Source organism: Acinonyx jubatus, chromosome A1 (assembly GCF_027475565.1).
Source record: "Acinonyx jubatus isolate Ajub_Pintada_27869175 chromosome A1, VMU_Ajub_asm_v1.0, whole genome shotgun sequence".
Classification (NCBI taxonomy): Eukaryota; Metazoa; Chordata; class Mammalia; order Carnivora; family Felidae; genus Acinonyx; species Acinonyx jubatus.
The window spans coordinates 141,057,164-141,076,062 of record NC_069380.1 but is presented as its reverse complement, the minus strand read 5'-3'; the positions used below and the strand labels follow the sequence as shown (position 1 = coordinate 141,076,062).

General features: G+C 41.4%; 1 protein-coding gene across 1 annotated transcript in view; it reads left to right on the top strand.

The window, feature by feature from the left end:
* Positions 1 to 18,899, top strand: part of ARSB (arylsulfatase B) — a 164,157-nt gene that overhangs the window by 65,760 nt on the left and 79,498 nt on the right. The window contains exon 5 of the mRNA XM_027039434.2: positions 15,573 to 15,816. Within this exon, the coding sequence (XP_026895235.1) occupies positions 15,573 to 15,816 (244 nt within the window). The remainder of the gene's footprint in view (positions 1 to 15,572; positions 15,817 to 18,899) is intronic.

Sequence of the window (18,899 nt, the reverse complement as noted above, 5' to 3'; positions counted from 1 at the left end):
TTAGTGGACATTGGGTGTTTCCACTTTTGGGGCCTATGATGAGTAATGCTGCTGTGAACATTCATACACAAGTTTTTGTGTGGACATATGTTTTCATTTCTCTTAAGTATACACCTAGGAATGGGATTTCTCGGTTATGTAGTAACTCTACGTTCAACTTTTTGAGGAACTGCCAAACCATCTCCAAATCAGCAAAACCATGTTATATTCCCACCAGCAATGTTTGAGGGTTCCAATTTCTCTGCATCCTCTCCAACACTTATCATTGTCTGTCTTTTTAATTACAACCATCCTAGTGAATGTGAAGTGGTATCTCCTTGTGGTTTTGATTTGTAGCTTTCTGATGACTAATGATACTGAACATTTTTTCCTGTGCTCATCTTATTTGGAGAAATATCTGTTCAAATCTTTTGCCTACATTTTAAATGTTTTGTTTTATTGCCTTTTTTTTTTACTATTGCATTGTAATATCCATTAGAAAAAAATTTTTTAGTACTTATTTCTTTTTGAGAGAGAGAGAGTGCAAGCGGTGTGGGGAGGGCGTAGGCAGAGAGAGAGAGAGAGAGAGAGAGAGAGACAGAGAGACAGAGAGAGAATCCAAAGCAGGCTTCAGGCTGTGAGCTGTCAGCACAGAGTCCAATGTGGGGTTCGAACCCACCAACTGAGAGATCATGACCTGAGCTGAAGTCACACGCCCACTGTCTGAGCCACCCAGGTGCCATTTTTACACCCAGGTGTAATATGACCCATTTTTATTTCTTATGTATGCTGTGAAGTGGGATTTGTCAGGATTTGTTGTTGTTGTTGTTTTTCTTATAGGTATACAGTTACTCTAAGAATCATTTGTTGGAAAGACATTTTTCTCAATTGGTTTGTTTTGCTAAGTATCAAACGATCATTTATTTAAAAAAATTTTTACTGTTTATTTATTTTTGAGAGAGAGAAAGAGCGTGCAAGTGGCGGAGGAGCAGAGAGAGCGGGAGACACAGAATCTGAAGCAGGCTCTAGGCTTCATCAGCATAGAGCCTGATGAGGGTCTCGAAATCAGGAGCTGAGCCATGAGCTCATGACCTGAGTCGAAGTCTGACGTTTAACCGACTGAGCCACCCAGGCATCCCTCAAATGATCATTTAAATGTGGTTCTTTTACCAGGCTCCCCTTCTTGTACCATGCTGTCTTGATTACTGTAGCTTTACATAGTAAGTCTTGAAGTTGGCTAGTGTAATTCTTTCAACTTCGTTCTTCTATTTGAAACTTGCTTGCAGTCCTAGAATAAACATCACCTGATCATCATGATGGTGGTAGGTGAAGTAATGGTCCCCTTTCTTCCTCTGAAGATATACACATTGTAGAGCCGTGAACCAATGAATATGTTTTGGACAAAGGAGAATTAAGGTTGTAGAGTGAATTAAGATTTCCAGTTAGCTGACCTTAAAATGGAGAGATTATCTTATAGGACCTAATGTGATCACTGAGATTTTTAAATGTAGAAGAGAGGGGCGCCTGGGTAGCTCAGTCAGTTAAGCATTTGACTTTTGATTTCGGCTGAAGTCATGATCTCGTGGTTTGTGGGATCAAGCCCCACATTGGACTCTGCTGACAGTGCAGAGCCTGCATGGGATTTTTTCTCTCTCTCTCTCCCTTTGCCCCTCTTCCCGCCTCCTCTCTCTCTCACTAAATAAATAAACATTTTTTGAAAATAAATAAATGTGGAAGAGAGAAACAAAGAGGAGGACAAAGTAATGCAATGACAGAAAGACTCAACCAGCTATTACTGGATTTGAAGCTGGAGGAAGAAGGTCTTGAGCCCAGGAATTCCAGTGGCTTCCAGAAACTGGAAAAAGCAAAGAAACAGGTTCTTCCCTAGAGCCTCCAAAATTGAATGCAAGCCTCCCAACACTTTCATTTTTTCCCAATGAGACTTGCATCAGACTTTTAACCTATAGAACAAAAAGATGGTAAATCTGTGGTGTTTAAGCTCTTAAGTTTGTGGTAATTTTTCATAGCATTGATAGAAAACTAACACGATGTATTATAATTTTTGTATATAGCTGGATTTGATTTACTAAAATTTTGTTAAGGATTTTTGAACCTCTGTCCACTGTAGTTTTCTTTCTTTTCTTCTTCTTTCTCTTCTTCTTCTTCTTCTTCTTCTTCTTCTTCTTCTTCTTCTTCTCCTCCTCCTCCTCCTCCTCCTCCTCCTCCTCCTCCTCCTCCTCCTTCTCCTCCTTCTCCTTCTTCTCTTTCTCCTTCTCCTTCTCCTTCTTTTTCATAATGTCTTTGGGTTTGGAATCAGAGTAATGCTGCATTCAATGAGGGATGCGTTCTGGAAGAGTTTGTGTAGAACTAGTAATATTTCTCCCTAAGTGCTTGATAGAATTTACCAGTGAAGCCACTGAAGCCTAGAGTTTTCTTTATGGGAAGTTTTTTAACTACACATTTCAATTTCCTGAATAGATACAGAGCTACGTAGGCTATCTGTTTTTGAGTATACTTCAGATTTGTGAGAACTTAATTGCTAAAAAAAAATGGTTGAAACTTGGTTGATTTCCTTTTTCAAAGAAAGAGGCCTTCTTTCACCACCTTTTTGAATATTTATAGTGCAATTTAATGTATTTTAGATCTAAAATATTTATTTTGAGGTTTTATTGTGAGATTGCATAAACATAAGTACAAATATGCTGTGTATTGGCAGTGAGACATAGTAAGTCTGTGAGTCCTTCTTCACCAGGAAATCTGATTCCCATTTAGCTTCCCATGCACTTAAGCCACTCACCTGGGGCGCGAACATGCCAGCGTCTGTGATACGTAAGTTTATATTGTAAATCAGTTGACGTTCTGATGTATATATCATCTGTAATAGTTTTGCTCCTGAGTGGTGGAGCCTCTCTCCGTGTGCTGGCAGAATTATTTATGAGCTTGCAGAGCTTTAGGCCAGATCCCCAACCATGGTAAATTTACAAAGTAACGAATGTCATCTGACAAGCCTCTTGACAGAGAGGCCACAATTTATCCCTGGCTGTATGTCCCAACTTGCCATTGTGTAGGGCAGTGGTTCCTCCTGGAAACATTTTGGAAATTTGGTGGGGTGCTGCTAGCACTCAGTGGGCAGAGGCCCAGACGCAATGCCCCTAATAACCCCGTGCAGTGAGGAGCTTCCCTGAGTCTTAGATGCTCACGGATATCCGACTGCTTTGTCATAAAGATTAAAGAACATGCTTGGGGTTTTCTGAGTTTAGAACCAAGTCTAGTTTTACATATAAGCACAAGGCACTTTTTGTGTGGTTTTAGATCCACTTAATATCCCAATTTTTATTTTAGCATTCATACCTACCCTCTTTGATTTTTCTGTGCCTCTAGTATAGAATGGTCTCCTTTAAGCCGAAAGTTATTAATATACAGCACATGGAATTATCTAATCACTTTGCTGTATCGTCTAGGACCGAGCCTGCACATTTTCAGGTGAAATACATGCTAATATATTATCAATTACCTATTCTCCTTTATATTACATTTAGAGTTGTTTTACAAAGTAGGTGGTTAAGTATAATATTGTGTTTGAATCCCATTACAGTACAGTATAGGGAGAACTATAAAATTTTAACTATAAAAAGGGGGTTTGGGGCTTGAAAGGCTTGAGAACCATGATATAGAAGCAAGCTTTCTTTTCTCCCCTATTTCAAAACTTCCCCAGTTATTATAGTTGCTATTCGATTAAAAGGTACAATCTTTGAATGAGTCCACAGATGGGTCATGTGTTACCACATCTACAAGAAACACAAAACAACTACAACAATAAAAATGGATTCACCTTCTCTTTCGCCTGCAGAATAACCTAATATAACTATTTTATCCAGCAAACACAGTGCACCCAGCCGTAATGCTCACACGTGTGTGCAGCGGTCACAGACTTCTGTCCACAAACTTTGCCATGCAAGAAGTGTAACTTGCTTCATCTTTCCCTGCAGAAGTGAACGTAACACTGCTCGCTGGGGTTGCAGTCCTGCTGGGTGGAGGAAACCTGGGGTCAGTCAGTTCAGATCATCTCAGTTGAAGGTCCTTTTGTCTCATCCCTGGCTCCCCTCCAGGAAACCAGTACATTGCAGCCGAGGAGATTGTCTGGTCCACCGTCACTTTCTACACAAACCCCCTTCATACGGGGCCTTTTCATGTCGTCCATCCATCTAGATCGTGCTGCAACCCCCTGGCCTGCAGAGACTCAGACCATCTCTTGCCCCGTCTGTGCTCTTCTGCACAGCAAATGAAAACTGTCCATCACTCGGGCTGTAACCTCTTCTACATTGTGGTGTGAGGGCCTCTGAGCCTACGTTGTTCTCTGTTGCAGCCACACCACACTGGGCACAGGAAAATGCAAGGAGCCTTGCTGTCCCCTTCTTCTTACCTTATTCTCAGAGTGGTCTCTGCAGAGACCATCTCCAGCAATTTGCACCTTTCTAATTTGCAGATTCTAGCCTGCTCTGAAATTAGGAAGCCAGACACCATTCATAAAATTAGAATTGTGTCTAAGACTAAATGGGCCCTGCATTAGGGTCTGATTGCAGGGACTTGTTGATGCCTATTATGGTGATTCACGGGCATGTGTTCTGATTTATTTGTTTGATTTTGTTTTTTCATCCTGTGTTCATGGCTGTTCAGAAGACCTTGAGTGTCCCAGTTATTGGACCCCTTCCTTCTTTCCTTCCTCCCTCCCTCCCTCCCTTCCTCCCTCCCTCCCTCCCTCCCTCCTTCCCTTCCTCACTTCCTCCCTTCCTTCCTCCCTCCCTCCCTCCCTCCCTTCCTCCCTCCCTCCCTCCTCCCTCCCTTCCTCCCTCCCTTCCTCCCTTCCTTCCTTCCTGCTAATTTTTAAATTTGAGTGTAGTTGACATGCAGTGTTACATTAGTTTCAGGTGTACAACATAGTTATTCATCATCTCCATATGTTATGCTATACTCACCACTGGTGTAGGTCCCATTTGTCACAAAACATCACTATTACGGTACTGTTGACTATATTTCCTGCCTTTTATGCCCATGACTTCTTCATTCCATAACTGGAAGCCTATGTCTCCCACTCCCCTTGACCCATTGTACTCATCCTTCCATCCCAGCCCCGTGATAGCGACCAGTTTCCTCTCTGTATTTATGGGTCTGATGCCACTTTTTGTTTATATGTTGTTTGTTTTTAGATTGCACATATGAGTGAAATCACATCGTATTTGTCTTTCTCAGAACTCTCTCTTTCCACATCCCTTTGTCTCCTGGTGAAATGCCTTCATTTAACCTCTTGCTTCTCATTAAGCACAGGGACCTCACTGCTTCCCACACTTCCTCTTCTCCAGCCGGCTTCCCTTCTGAGCACCTGCTTGGAATGTCCAGTGTTATTTGATTTCTCCTCACTCTCACTGTGTACCCCGTCAGAAGGGGTTCTGCCACCTGTATGGTCAGGAGGACTGATCAGTCTGAGGACTCACAGTTTGTTTTACTTTGGCTTTGGAACAAGTGTCATCTGCAAATCCAAGGGAATCCTGTTCTTGTATCTTTATTAAGTATGCATTCAATATTCGAATTATTTGTTAATTCTCGTAACAGACTTTGTAATATCTAGGTATATTAAGTTATTTTTGTTTCTGACATTAAATGTTTCACTCTTACCTTGTTCTTCAAAGAGAATTGTGTTGATCAGTGTCCTCATGAGTTGTTTGTCTCTCTTCCATAAGTGGACACCCATACCTCAGTGAGTTGCTTTAGCACTGAACAAACCTCAGAAAAGAGCGTTGGGCAAACAGGATCACCGGTTCACTCAGTTTGTTTTATTGTGTTTTTTGGGTAACCCTAAAAGCTTATCTTACTATCTCTGAAGTAGACATCCAATAAAATGTTGCTTCTGCATCAAAGGTAAATTCAGAACATTTAACTTGTATCATATATTTGGAAACATAAAGACAAAGTAAAGTAGTTGATGCTTGCCCAAAAAGAATATTTTAGCCTTCTCTGGCATAATTCTCTCTGAAAAATCATTGACCTCAGTTCCCATCTTTTCATGTCATACGAGGAATTAATGCACTTATTATTTCACAACTATACTTCTACTTTTTTCTGTCTGCTGCTGTTATTTTCACTTCTCTCTTATTCTCAAACTTGCCAGACTCTGAAGCACTTCTGTGATACTTTTTCATCTATTACTTCTGAATTAGCATTACTGATGGATAAACAGATACCTAGTTTAAAAAAAAAAATCTGTTAAAGGAGTTTCAGGTCTGGAAAGGGAGCCGAATAATTTATGAGTAAACCATGTTTCTCCCTCAAGCTGCCAAATAACTTTAGTTTGCCCTGAAATTCATAACTTCATTAGTTAAAAGTATCAAGCATTCTTTCAAGATCAAACTGAAGGGAAAACAAGGAAGGCTTTAATTTAAAAAAGGGATAGAACAAACATTTACTTTTGCTGGTCCCCAGAACATTGTTTTGTAGACATTGGGCTCCTGTGCTACTTGATAGGGATCGGGAATATGGAGCCCAAATCCATGCCTCCCGAATGGGAGTAACAACATTCTGTACTTACTTTTAAGGATCACTAAGATCTGTGACTACCTACACTTTAAATTATAGAAAAAGTTCAGATGTTTGCCTACCAATATATAATAAATTAGGACACTGTTTTCCAGTTTCCAGTTCCATTTCGGCATGTCTTTCTTTCTTTCTTTCTTTCTTTCTTTCTTTCTTCCTTCCTTCCTTCCTGGAGTGAGTGAGTGAGTGAATTGGCTCGAACTCACAACCCGGAGATCAAGAGTTGCATGCTCCACCGACTGATCCAGCCAGGTGCACCGCCCCCCCACCCCCCCGCCCGCCATTATAACTTTTAGAGACCAAATGTTTCAACTCTTTCAACAGACTTTTGAGTCTTCGCATCCTTAAATTTTATTTTAAATTTTTTTTTCAACGTTTATTTTTTTGGGACAGAGAGAGACAGCATGAACGGGGGAGGGGCAGAGAGAGAGGGAGACACAGAATCGGAAACAGGCTCCAGGCTCTGAGCCATCAGCCCAGAGCCCGACGCGGGGCTCGAACTCACGGACCGCGAGATCGTGACCTGGCTGAAGTCGGACGCTTAACCGACTGCGCCACCCAGGCGCCCCTCATCCTTAAATTTTAAAGGAGAGATAAAATCCCTCTGGCGTCTCATCATTATAAGCAATGACATTAGCCCCATGGAAAGGAAGAAATCTTTTACTATCACTCTGATCATCTTCCTTTTAATCCTCATTTATTCCTGATTTTGCCTTTCCCTGCATCTCTATCCCTTTATCTTCAGCCCTTTTGGAGGCTGCATCAGTTATTTGGGGTCTGGTTGCCAGGCCCATTCCAGCAGCATCTTCCCAATGCTAGTTCAGCAGCAGCACTCCCGTTGCTGGTCCTTTCATCCAGATGTAAGTCAGACTGTGTCTGGCTGGGACTGAGCTCACAGCATTGATCTGCCCTGAGTGCTGCAAACCATTTGAAACCCCTACAAATATTCAAGTGAATGACTGAATAAAGCTTCAGTTTCTGACATTTTATTTGAATCACAGGCTATGGCCATTGTTCCTGTTTCCTTGATAATTGATATGCTTTATTTAGACTCCTAGAAACAGGAAGGTGTCAGCTGGCTCTGTCCCCAAAATAACAGAAAAATCCCTCAAATGCATTGTGTTTTTATGACTCTCAAGAAATTACCTACAGAGAAGAGAATGTAATTGAGAAGGGCTCTGTGCATAAAATCTTCCCTTGTTAACGAAAGCATGGGGTTTTAGAGTGCACTTGTAATACCTAAATCTAGTATAAGTGTAATAAATACCTAGATAGGAGGCTTTTCTGCTATTTGATGCTGCTGCTGGTTGTGATTACCATCAGTGAAGATGGTTAATATTTATTGAGCACTACTTTTGTGCCAGGCTCTATATTAAGATAGGCATTATTGTTATCCTCACTTTACGAATGAGGAAATTAGACGGCGAGCAATCTCTCCAAACTTACAGCACTTAACTCCAATTCTTTGAATCCATTTCAGTGAACTTAGAAATGTGGCAGTGGGGATGATAGAGAAAAACGCTGACAGTCGGAAGCCAGCTAGACACGTTTTTGTTTATATCTAGTCATCATTCAGCTCAAGTTTTCCTTACGTTCTGGCAACAGAGTGTTCTTAAGAGTATAGTTAACTTAATCTGTAATTAAGGAGAAGCCTTGATGCAGAGCACACTACGATCCAATGTGTAACTGAGTAAGGCCCTGGAGCCTCCTTTTCTCAGTTGCTGGGCTCCCCCTCTCTGATGCTGCTCAGCCCTGTCCTGTCATTCTGGTTTCAGCTCCTCTGAGAGGCCCATGAATGAAGAGATCACATCTCTTTTTCTACTCACTCCATGGGATAGCAAGCCTTGTCTGTCTTCCTGGCTCCCATTTCCCCAAAGCTGGAATGGTCCTTGGTACATGGTGAGCACTCCCAAAAGATTTGTTAAGGGGGTAAGCGGGGACTCTCTTCCTGGCCAGGACCACGCTCCCTCAAATGCTTTCAAACAATCCCCTTTGACTTCAGTGTGGCTGATCAGGGGCCACATCGGACAAACAATTCCAGTATTGTGAGTTTGATTTGCTTAAATTCTCATGGGGACCAGGAGGCACCCCCCACCCCCAAATATCCTATTAAATAAGCAGCATCTTTGTACACAACGGTTTCTTAAAAGTCAAGATCATGGAATGGCTAGATGACGGCTCAGAAAACACTATCCAATAAGCAAAGTAAACTTTTAGTGCCTTCAGTCTCAATATTTAGTGGCCCTTTCTCCATTTGTTTATTTGTTCCATACTCTGCACCCCACCCCCATTCTTGAGCCCTTCTCTTCAGTGGGTCCTATGCTAGGACCTGGGAATGCAAAGATGAATGAGACATTGTCCTTGTCCTTGGGAGGCAGAGTTATGGAAGATGAACCCATGAACAACTAATTAACAATATATAGCGAACAACTAATTAACAAGATATAGAGATAAGTGTGATAGGAAAGGTGTATATAAAGTGCAGATGTACAGAGACACTGTCTAGGCAGGGGGGTGGTGGGGAGCAGTATATGAAAAGTTAACAGAAGATGTGACATTTATCCTGAGAGTTAAAATTTAAGTCAGGCAGGAAAGAAGAGGGAGAGCATTTTAGGGAGAGGAACCAACATGTACAAAGGCAAAATGAGCACGAAAGGGCATGACATACCCTAACAACAGGGCAAAGTTAGTTCTCTGTGAATGAAGCACAGGGCACTTTTTCTTTTTTGTAAGATTTTATTATTTTTTTTAAAGTTTATTTATTTATTTTGCGAGAGAGTGTGTGTGTGAGTGAGCAGGGGAGGCGCAGAGAGAGAAGGAGAGAAAGAGCATCCCAAGCAGGCTCTGTACTGTAACTGCAGAGCCCATCGTGGGGCTTGAATCCATGAACCATGAGATCATGACCTGAGCCAAAGCCAAGAACCGGACGCTTAACTGACTGAGCCACCAAGGCTCCCTAAGATTTTATTTTTAAATAATTTCTATACCCAGTGTGGGACTTGAACCTATAGCCTGGAGATCAAGAACCGCATGCTCCACTGACTGAGCCAGCCACGTGCCCCAGCACAGGGCACTTTCTTTGGGAAGGGCAGGAGTTGATGCCCAATAAGTAGATTGGGGCCAGATGTAAAAGATTCTATATGTGGGCTGAAGTTTGAACTTTTTCCTGATTAGAAACCAATTAGAGGTCTTTAAACATGAACATGGCTTGATTGGTTTGGGGTTTCACAGTGATACCTCTGACAACAAAGTGAAACAATCTGTAAGTCACCCCCATTCCAGGTGGGAGGAGTGCCAGACCCGAGGCTCTGGGATAGATGGGGGTGAATGGATTTGAAATCTATTTGAAAGATAGACTTGGCAGAAGGGAATGCACATTCAGTCAGAAATTGATGTACAGGGCTGCCTGGGTGGCTCAGTTGGTTGAGTGTCCAACTTATGCTCAGGTCATGATCTCGTGGTTGGTGAGTTTGAGCCCCACATGGGGCTTGCTGCTCTCTGCCTGTTAGCACAGAGCCTGCTTCAAATCCTCTGTCCCCCTCTCTCTCTGCCCCTCCTCCACTTACACTCTTTCTGGAAAACGAAATAGAAAACATGAAGAAAAAAAAAAGAAATTGAATGTAGAACAAGAGGAACAGAGAAGAACATTAAATTGTAAATTCAGTGTCAGATAGGTATTTTCTCCAAGATCTTTTCATAGGAGAAAATTGAGTTTCCTTGGTCCTCTAGATGACTTCAAAGACATATATTAACCCTCCAATTTGCATTTTTGTTAAAAAGTTTTGAAAAAAAATAGGCTAAAAAAAATCAACCATCAGCAGGCAGTCCTCTTTTTCAGAAAAGAAGGTGTGTTGGTATTTCTTGGTATTTGAAGTCATGTTGTCTACTCATTTGTCACAGTTACGTTACTGGCCCTGTTCAGAGGAAAGTCCAGGCCCTTTGAGGCTGTTGGAGCTTTTCTTGCTTTTTCTTTTAGGATCCCTGAGTCAGAGTGAGGAGGATGTCTTGGGTAAGTCCAGGTTGGGGGGCAGTGAGATGGAAATATACTGATATTCAGGGCAGCCTTCCACAGCCAAGCCACAGCATTATACTGTTTGGGAGTCGTCCTAAAAAGTAATGTTGTTGTCATGGTTCCATCTTAACTTTTATCAGCTGGGTAAGGATGAGACTTCATGGTCATATACTTAATGCTTTGGCTCAGATCTTTGGCTAACCGATGTTTTTCCATGACCTTTTGACAGTTATTTTTGTTCAGTAAGGAATAATAAAGTGAAATTTACCATCTGTATATGACGACATTTATTTTTGACATTTCTTTTCTAGACAGCAAAGTGTTTATAATTAGGTTTTCCCTCTGCCAAAAACATTGCGGAAAAACTATTTCCCTGGAAAAAAAAATTCAGAGCTTCCTTTACTAGTTGGAATCATCTTATATTGATTTGGAAGATTTTTTGTAAGTCAGGAAATGAAACAAAATTTTCTCTTGAAAATTCTTAGCAAGAACAAAAGGTAACTTCTGCCCAAAAGAAAATTAGGACAGAAGGTGAAAAGAACCATGTTTTGAAATGGTGATGGTGGGGCACCTGGGTGGCCCAGTTGGTTAAACATCCCATTTCGACTCAGGTCATGATCTCACAGCTTATGGGTTCGAGCCCCGCATTGGGCTCTGTGCTGACAGCTTAGAGCCTGGAACCTGCTTTGGATTCTGTGTCTCCCTCTCTCTCTGCCCTCCCCTGCTCACTCCCTCTCTCTCTCTCTTTCAAAAATAAAAAGAAAGGAAAAAGAAAATAAATGGTGATGGTTCCATTGTCTTTTTCAGTTTTAATTTGTCAGATTTAAGTGAGCAATATTGGAAACTTTATTTCAAATGAGCTTATCGTATTCTTTTCTTTTTAAGGCTCATTTTCCATTTATTTATTTTTTTAAAATATAATTTATTGTCAAACTGGTTTCCATACAACACCCAGTGCTCATCCCAACAAGTGCCCTCCTCAGTGCCCATCACCCACTTTCCCTGTCCCCCACCTCCGAGCTTATTGTATTCTTGCTGCAACTGTGATCAGTTGTTTTTTTTTTTAAGTTTATTCATTCATTTTGAGAGAGAGAGTACATGTGAGCAGGGGAGGGACAGAGAGAGAGGGAGAGAGAGAATCCCAAGCAGTGTCCACCCTCAGTGTGGAGCCTGACGAGGGGCTTGATCTCATCACCACGAGATCATGGCCTGAGCTGATACCAAGAATCGAATGCTTAACTGACCGAGCCACCCAGGCGCCCCTGTGATCAGGTTTTATGTCCAACTTCTTGAAATACCCAAGAGACTGTGCTAGAACTGATGCACAACGCTATTTCTGAAGAGCCCAACTGTGGATTCTACCCCTTAGCTGATAAGTGGCAGCCTTCAGGCAGGTGTCACCTGCAGAGATGCAGACCCCTGGCAAAGCCAAATCGCCCTCTTTATGCTGCCACTTGTGCTGTTGGCTCGGTGATAGGGGAGTCCGAGAGACATTGCAGTGTGCCAGTTGACAGTGCTTTCTCTCTAGAGTGCTCTTGAAAACATGACTGATAACAGATGATAGAATCCCTTACCGTTGCCGATGGGAAGAACGGCCCAGTGAGCAGTGGCAAAAACAGTCCTACTCACTGCATCAGCACCCTCCCCTGCTAAGATGTAGAAACCCCTTCCAGCTCCCACAGTAGCCACAGTGGCCAAATTCTCTTTTACAGCACAGAGTATTTTCCTTTTGGAGTCAGACCTGCTCCTAGCGTCAGTCAGATCACAGCCCCAGCCCCCCTCCTCCTCATCTCCACATGCATTTCCTCCACCATCATCATCCAGTATTTTTGTATTGAGCACTGACAAGTGTGTGGAACTGGAAGAGATTATATGATCTCTCAGAGGAGTGAATCTATTTAAAATACAGACAACAGGCATCTGCTACAAGCCCTGAGCCAGTATCGTTTATGGCAGTCTAGACAACAGAGGGAAATAATAGTGCCAGCTCAGCCATTCTTGACCTCAGGGCACAGAGTGTAAACGTTTCTTTCCAATGTATTTTTGTATAACACGAACAGTGCCTCCTTTTAAGTTTTGAAACGTTGGTTTTGGGTGACATACTCTGTGAGGTATAAGCAATACAGAGGAATTCCCTCTGTCAAAAGATGGCGACTTCTTGCTGGGAATATACAGGTTTGCTCACGGAAAATAGAAAGTGTATTGAATAAACTGGCTTGGGTGACTGGGCCTTGACTTTTTGTCAAGAAGAGATGTAAGGTTTTAGGAAAGGTTCTTTCAAGTCTGTGATAGCAAACGATAAGACTAATTGTCACCCACCCATGTGCTGCAGAATTGTTATCTTCATGTAGTCTAGCTCCAGACTCTTCTCCCTCCCTTCGCAAAGCACACAGAAGATCCGGGGACCTAGTGTGTTAAGGATGAGCAGAAGCATCCTTAGAGGCAGAACCTTGAATTTCTTACCAGCAACAAAGGTTCCTCTAAAGGGAACTATAACCGCCTTGAGATACCATCACCTTCTGCTATATCAAGAGGAAGAGTATACACTTTGCTGAGATTTACTCTGCTTATGGTTCTCCTAGGGAAGTGAAGCTTTATGTGGCCCGTAGGCATAAAACTCACTCTAGCCCAGGGATGTCAGGAACATGGCACTCTGAGGGCAGAAGGCACCTGGGGAGTCACACAGACCTTGTTTGAAGCCTAGCTTTGCCACTTTTTAGCTATTTGGACTTGTCAAACTCCTTTTTTTTTTTTAACAACAAAATGGATAATACTAGACTGAGTTGTTATAAATTATACTAGCTACCATTTATTGAACACTTAGGTTGTGCCAGGTACTCAGCCAAGCAGTGATCGTAAGTGGTGTCATTTAATTTTCATCATAGTACCTGAGGTAGGAATCATTAGTTCCACATTACATATAAAGAAACTGAGGTAGGTATTGCCCTGAGTCACACAGCTACTGAGTGGTTAGCATGAGGCTTCGATTCCAGGCCGATCAGACTTTAGATTCTTTGAGAGATAATGTAAAATTAAAGTGGTGCCTGTTGCATAGTAGGTGCTTAACAAATGTTAGTTCTTTTTCCTTCCCTGTGTTTCCTGTGGCTTTGATCTTGATTTCTGCGTTAGATTTTTACATCACAGAGCGGGTCTGTCATACTGCCCTCATGTGGCTCCTTTGGATAACAGTGGTTTTCTAAAAAAAGATTTAATCAAAGTGTAATATGTATGCAAATAAGGGTTATTTCAAATGTGTCTCTAGAGTCACCTAAATGTATGGATACTTTTGGAGGTACTGATGATTCTCCAACCTCACTGTAAAAGCAATATCTCTCTTTTTCCCTACGGTCCAACTTAATTTCTAACTGAGCTGCAACCAGCTGGTAAGATACTTAATTTCAGTCACTCTCATAACTTCTCCTCTGGCTTCAACTTCAGTTGTTTTGGAAGAATACCCCTCTTCCCTGGGCACAGTGCATGACGAAGCTTTGTCTTGCCATCCTGTCAAGAAAGGAGGAACTTTACTTGCAATTATTTTTTCCACCCAACTGCTCTGTTTACAGAGATGTTGAGCCCACTGGAGAAATTTTCAACTTTCACACTTAAAAAAGAGTTCATATCACTAGGGAGTAGACATTTAATTCAGTTACCAGTGTAAATGTTAGAAAGTTTTTCCAGGTGAGTAAAATGAAAAGGTCTTCTGTCCCCACTCGGTAGGACTAAGTGAAATTTCACTCAGAAGTTCCTTTTTTAAATTTTATTTGAGAGAGAGAGAGAGAGAGAGAGAGAGAGAGAGAGAGAGAGAGAGGAAGCTGGGCAGAGGGAGAAAGAATCTTAAGAAGGCTCCACACTCAGCAAGGAGCCCAATGAGGGACTCAGTTCTACAACCCTAGGGTCATGACCTGAGCTGAAATCCAGACTCAGACACTAAATCAACTGAGCCACACAGGTGCCCTAAGGTTTCTTTCCGTGTACCAGGGGGAGCTCAGTTTACCTGGATTCATTCTCCTATGTGACACAAAATTGCCTGCATGCAATTGCAACCTCATCATTGATTATTAGTACAGGGCTGTGTCCCAAGCAGATATCTTCAGGGGGCTTCCTTGTTTTTCAGTGACCTTATCCAAGGGGATTTGAAGGTCTCATGTCAGAGTTGTGCCACACTGCCCTCTGGTTATGTCTGTGTAATGGAGGGAGTGTTGAGAGGAAAAAAGAGTGTTGAGTACCTCTTGGTACTGGAAGAGGTAAGGAGGAGGTATCTTTTTAGTTCTTAAGCACCATTTATAAGCAACATAGAAGTCTTCTGTTCTTGAGGTGCCTGGGTGGCTCAGTCAGTTGGGTGTCTGACTTCAGCTAAGGTCGTGATCTCACGGTGCCCCGCGTCGGGCTCTGTGCTGACAGCTCAGAGCCTGGAGCCTACTTCGGATTCTGTGTCTCCCCCTCTCTCTGCCCCTCCCCCGCTTGCACTTTGTCTCTCTCTCAAAGATAAATAAACATGCACTCTTATGTGGATCCTGAGAAACTTAACAGAAGACCGTGGGGGAGGGAGAGGAAAAAAAAAAGTTAGAAAGGGAGGGAGCCAAAACATAAGAGACTCTTAAAAACTGAGAACAAACTGAGGGTTGATGGGGGGTGGGAGGGGGGGAGGGTGGGTGATGGGTATTGAGGAGGGCACCTTTTGGGATGAGCACTGGGTGTTGTATGGAAACCAATTTGACAATAAATTTCATATTAAAAAAAAGGAATTCTTCAGTTTTCATGAAAATAAATTAAAAAGAATTTGTATTGTCAATTTCAGTGCCTTAAAATTTCACATGGAGAAAAAACTTCAAAATTATGTATGTCTTCTTTCTCCATAATTTTTTTATTTTGCATAAAATAATACCCACAAGAAAAAAAATAAACACTTTTAAAATTTTTTTTTAAAAAAGAAGTTTTCTGTTCTTAAATGTGTCTAGCATTGTCCTCATGCAAAGACCTAACTGTATTTCAGATAATGGAGGACAGACATTGGCAGGGGGCAATAACTGGCCCCTTCGAGGAAGAAAATGGAGCCTGTGGGAAGGAGGCATTCGAGGAGTGGGCTTTGTGGCAAGCCCCTTGCTGAAGCAGAAGGGTGTGAAGAACCGGGAGCTCATCCACATTTCTGACTGGTTGCCGACTCTCGTGAAGCTGGCCAGGGGAAGCACAAAAGGCACCAAGCCTCTGGATGGCTTTGATGTGTGGAAAACCATCAGGTACTTGTACATCTTCCTTTTTTCCCTCCTAGGGCAGAAACGGCAAGAACAGCCTGACAGGATTGAGTGAGAATGATAGCTTTTGTGTGAAAAATGATAGTTCAGCTTACAAATAAATGATTACAAAGAAGTAGAAATGTCTTTAGGAATATTTTAATTATATATATCTTTCACGTTCTGGATTTGAGACTGTGGCCCTGTGTGTTACATAAAGAGGAAGATTGTCCTCAGCTGCACACCTTGTACAGGGGTGTTTTAATCAGGGAAGCTTCTCTAAGATGTAGGATAGGGTATTGTTTGCTCCCTCAGGGGACCTACCCTGTTGTTTGCTGGGAGAGTAGAGAACCAAGCAGCGGGTAGAGCTGGAATGTGAGCCAGGGAGCATCTGTGCATAAGTATCTAATGAGCACCCATTATGAGCCAAGCCCTGTTTTAGGGGTGAAGGAATTAGGAATGAACAAGAGGCAAGATCTTGGCTCTCATGGAGCTTATATTCTAGTGGGGAAGGGCGGGGTGGGGGAGCAGGAAATAAACAAGTAAACACATAAATAAGCAAGGTGACTTCCAGTAGCAATAAACACTATGAAGGTAATAAAACAGTGCATTGTGATAGAGAGAACTGGCAGAATGTAAGGGGGGTACAATCTGGGGAGCAGAACCGGGACTCCACTTTGGAAGTGATGACAGTCCTTCTCCTGTTTACCGCCACAGTGTAGAAAAATGGCGTCCAAGGTGAGGACACGGTATACACCTTCGAGGGTGCTGAGAGAAAACTATCAACTTGTATTTGTATTTAATTTTATCTTATCCTTGTTTAAGAATAGGCCTTATAAGGTACATAATAGATGAGCACATATATCTAAATTATAATTATGTGTATGTATATATTGGGGGTATTGTTGTTACTGATGGAATGGCATTTGTCTAGTGCAATAGTTTGCAACCTCTGTTGGTGTTACAGAAGGAGAAAACGTGGATGATTGGTCCCTAGTGACCAGAAGGAGACAACCTCCTCATACTCTCCTTCTTCATCCCACTTCAGAGGCCCCATCTCAAAAATAGTAGGGTTTCTATTCTTAGGAAATATACAATGAAGTAGGAATAAAAGGTCATGATGACACGTTAGCCTACCCTCAAATGGTTTAGAAAAAATTGTGTGTATTTCAATACATATTTCAAGATACACAGAGAGATAAAGTGTACATATCTAGTAAAATATGAAAAATAGGATAATCTGGGTAAAGGGCATGGGTGTTCTTTTACCGTTTCTTATTTTTGCAACTCTCAAACCATCAGATCATGACCTGAGCTGGAATCAAGAGTCAGATGCTTAACCAACTGAGCCACCCAGGGGCCCCTATTATTTACCATTTAAACAGAACTCAGTCATATCCACATCATCTAACAGCTAAGCCAAGAAGTAAACAACAAAACTTCTTTCATTAGTTGTTTTGAAAGTTTATACTCATTATTTGCTCATTCATATAAGATGACGTTTTTCTTTTTCTTTAAAATATTTCTGTCCCTTATCCATGATCTAAACTTGATATGTACACGTGTTCTGCAGTTACTCTGCAGTTACTTTTATTTAATTTTCCCGAGTGTGAGTAATATATACTCATTGTAGATAATTTGCAAAGTATCACAAAAGTAATTTGTGATAAAAATAATCACCGAAATCTTACCTGGAAACAGCTACCATAAATATGTGTCATATGTCCTTAAAATGTTTCTTAGTATTTTTTACTACCTTTTTTCCTCACTTAATACATCATCAATTTTGATCATGTCTTCCAAAAAACCCATTACAAACATTATTTCAATGGCTGCATATTCTTTTTTTTTTTTTTTTAGTTTATTTATTTATTTTAAGAGAGAGCTTGCACAAGCAGGGCAGGGGCCGAGAGAGAGGGAGAGAGACTCCTAAGTAGGTTCCAAGCTGTCAGCACAGAGCCTGATGTGGGGCTCAGTCTCATGAACCATGAGATCATGACCTGAGCCAAAATCAAGAGTCAGACGCTGAACCGACTGAGCCACCCAGGGACCCTGAATGCATATTCTATCATATACCTTGATATGTCAACTTAACCATTCCCTTAATATAGATTAATTTTTATTTTTTATTAATAACACTAGAGTAAACAATTTATTCATAAAATCTCTATATTTTGGATTTTTTCCCACTAGATAGGAATTATTTGAATATAAATTCTTAAACTAGAGAACGGCTATTTTATTTATTTTTGAATGTCGCTCAGTTTCATTGCATACACTAAAATTTTTTTTCTTGTATTGAACACAAACCTTGGAAAAGTTTGCCTGATTTTGGATAGTGAAGAAAATAGATATCGAGTTAAATCTGGAGGTTGGGGCACCTGGATGGCTCAGTCGGTTGAGCGTCCAACTTTGGCTCGGGTCATGATCTCACGGTTCCTGAGTTCGAGCCCTGCGTCAGGCTTTGTGCTGACGGATCAGAGTCTGGAGCCTGCTTCAGATTCTGTGTTTCCCGCTCTTTTCCCCTCCCCCGCTCATGTTCTGTTTCTCTCTGTCTCTCAAAAGTAAATAAATGTTAAACAAAATTTTGTTTAAAAATCTGGAGGTTAATTTTGTTAAAATGTCTATATATTTCATCATTCACCTGCAAGGCAAGAAGTAGCAATCAGAGATGTATAGTCAAGGAGTGCTGGGTGGTTAGGGTTCTATAGTCCAGTTGAATGGCGTCTGACACCTTTTTCTTCTCTGACTCACTTAGGACTGGTGAATTCATAAGGTAAGGAAAAATGATATAGTTTAATTTCATTTTTCCAGCTTTATTGAGATATAATTGACATAAAGCATTGTGTGAATTTAAGGTACACATCGTGATAATTTGATATACATATATACTAGGAAGTGATTACCTCAATAAGGTTAGTTAACACATTCATCACCTCCCATAATTACTATTTTTTTGTGTGTGGTGAGAACATTTAAGATCTACTCTCTTAATAAATTTTAAGTGTACAATAGTACTTTTTTAAAAAAATGTTTATTTGTTATTTCTGAAAGAGAGAGAACATGAGCGGGGGTGGGGGGTGCACAGA